The sequence below is a fragment of the Egretta garzetta genome, unplaced genomic scaffold, assembly GCF_000687185.1.
Source record: "Egretta garzetta isolate BGI_Z169 unplaced genomic scaffold, ASM68718v1 scaffold87, whole genome shotgun sequence".
NCBI lineage: Eukaryota > Metazoa > Chordata > Aves > Pelecaniformes > Ardeidae > Egretta > Egretta garzetta.
The window spans coordinates 2,570,744-2,572,032 of NW_009260286.1; the positions used below are offsets into that span (position 1 = coordinate 2,570,744).

Genomic DNA, 1,289 nt, shown 5'->3' on the forward strand with positions numbered 1-1,289 from the left:
AGCGTTTAGAGTTATTTCCTTTGAATTCAAAGCAGGATGACAGACGGAGTGAGAAGCAGGCTCTCCAACCAGAGGATGCTCTCTGTACTCCAGAACAGCACTGACAGTATTTTTAAAAGCTGGTTCTTGACTGTCCTGTGAAGTTAGCAGTTCTGAGGACCCACCACACAACTTCTGTGTGCTACATGCAGTTTGCTCTTCATCTCCAAAATTCTGTCCAGTATCTGTCTGACAATACTTAGCATATACTTGGCATTTCACTTCAGTTTTCATTTTAACTCTTTCAGGATTTTTAACAGTTACTTCATTAATTTCTTTATCATCTTCCATGTGACATATCACTCCTACATTACTTCCAACAATTTGTTCTGTATAATTTTTCAGTGCCAATTCCTCCAATATTTTTTCTTTAACTTTCTGACTTACTTTGAGCTGTCCATCATACAACTCCACAACAATCTGTCCATCTGATTCTCTGGACACAACAACAGCCTTCAGCAGTTTACCAAGGAATGTTTCCTCAAACCACCTAGTAACTCTTACTGGAATTGTTGTCTCCCTAAAATCTGACAGACAGCACTTAATAGCTTGCATGGGTGTGAATATTAGGTCAGTGGCAGAGTCTGGAATAGGCATCAATTGGTCTCTCTCTACCATATTTTTATTTCCAAAATCCACAAAGTCAGCACATAGATAAGATGTCGATTCCACAGGAAAAGCCAAAGCTCTATAAAAGAGGCCATCTTCAAAATATCTGGCTAAACATAATCGTGTATTGCTGGCAGCATACTTCACATTATTTGACATTTTACTTACGACACTAACCTTCTTCATCAATGCCTCTATAGTTTCAGTGTTTCGATTAAGCTGACAATAGAATTTTGAAGGACTATGTATGTGAGTTATATAAACCTCCTCCTCACTTCCAGTTTTTATATTAAAAGATGAGTAGCAAAAACTGTACAGAGAACCCAAAGATGCAAGGTTTCTCAGATCAATACATTCAGACTGTGTGAGACCACATTCTCTGAGGTATTCCTCTGCACTAATAAATGGAGTCTGTAAGTCAACTATATTGCATAAACAGTTGGGACTTACAAGAAAAAGAGCATAAATGATGCAAGTCAACGGTCCTCTAGAAGCAGAAATGAAGTCTTTAAAATGTCTATGCGCTTCTTCAGACCAATTAAGTGAGTCAATCTTTAAGGGTACATTTTTAAGTCCACATCGAAATGCCTGACTTTCCAGAGTTAGGAAATCTGGAAGAACAGCTTGAAGATCTTTAAGTA

At 37.9% G+C, this 1,289-nt stretch overlaps 1 protein-coding gene across 1 annotated transcript in view; it reads right to left on the minus strand.

Annotated features, from left to right (window-relative positions):
* TDRD15 (tudor domain containing 15) overlaps positions 1 to 1,289 on the minus strand; it is a 5,985-nt gene that overhangs the window by 2,149 nt on the left and 2,547 nt on the right. The window contains 1 exon segment of the mRNA XM_035897954.1: positions 1 to 1,289. This exon segment is cut by the window's right edge and continues 19 nt beyond it. Coding sequence (XP_035753847.1) covers positions 1 to 1,289 — 1,289 coding nt within the window.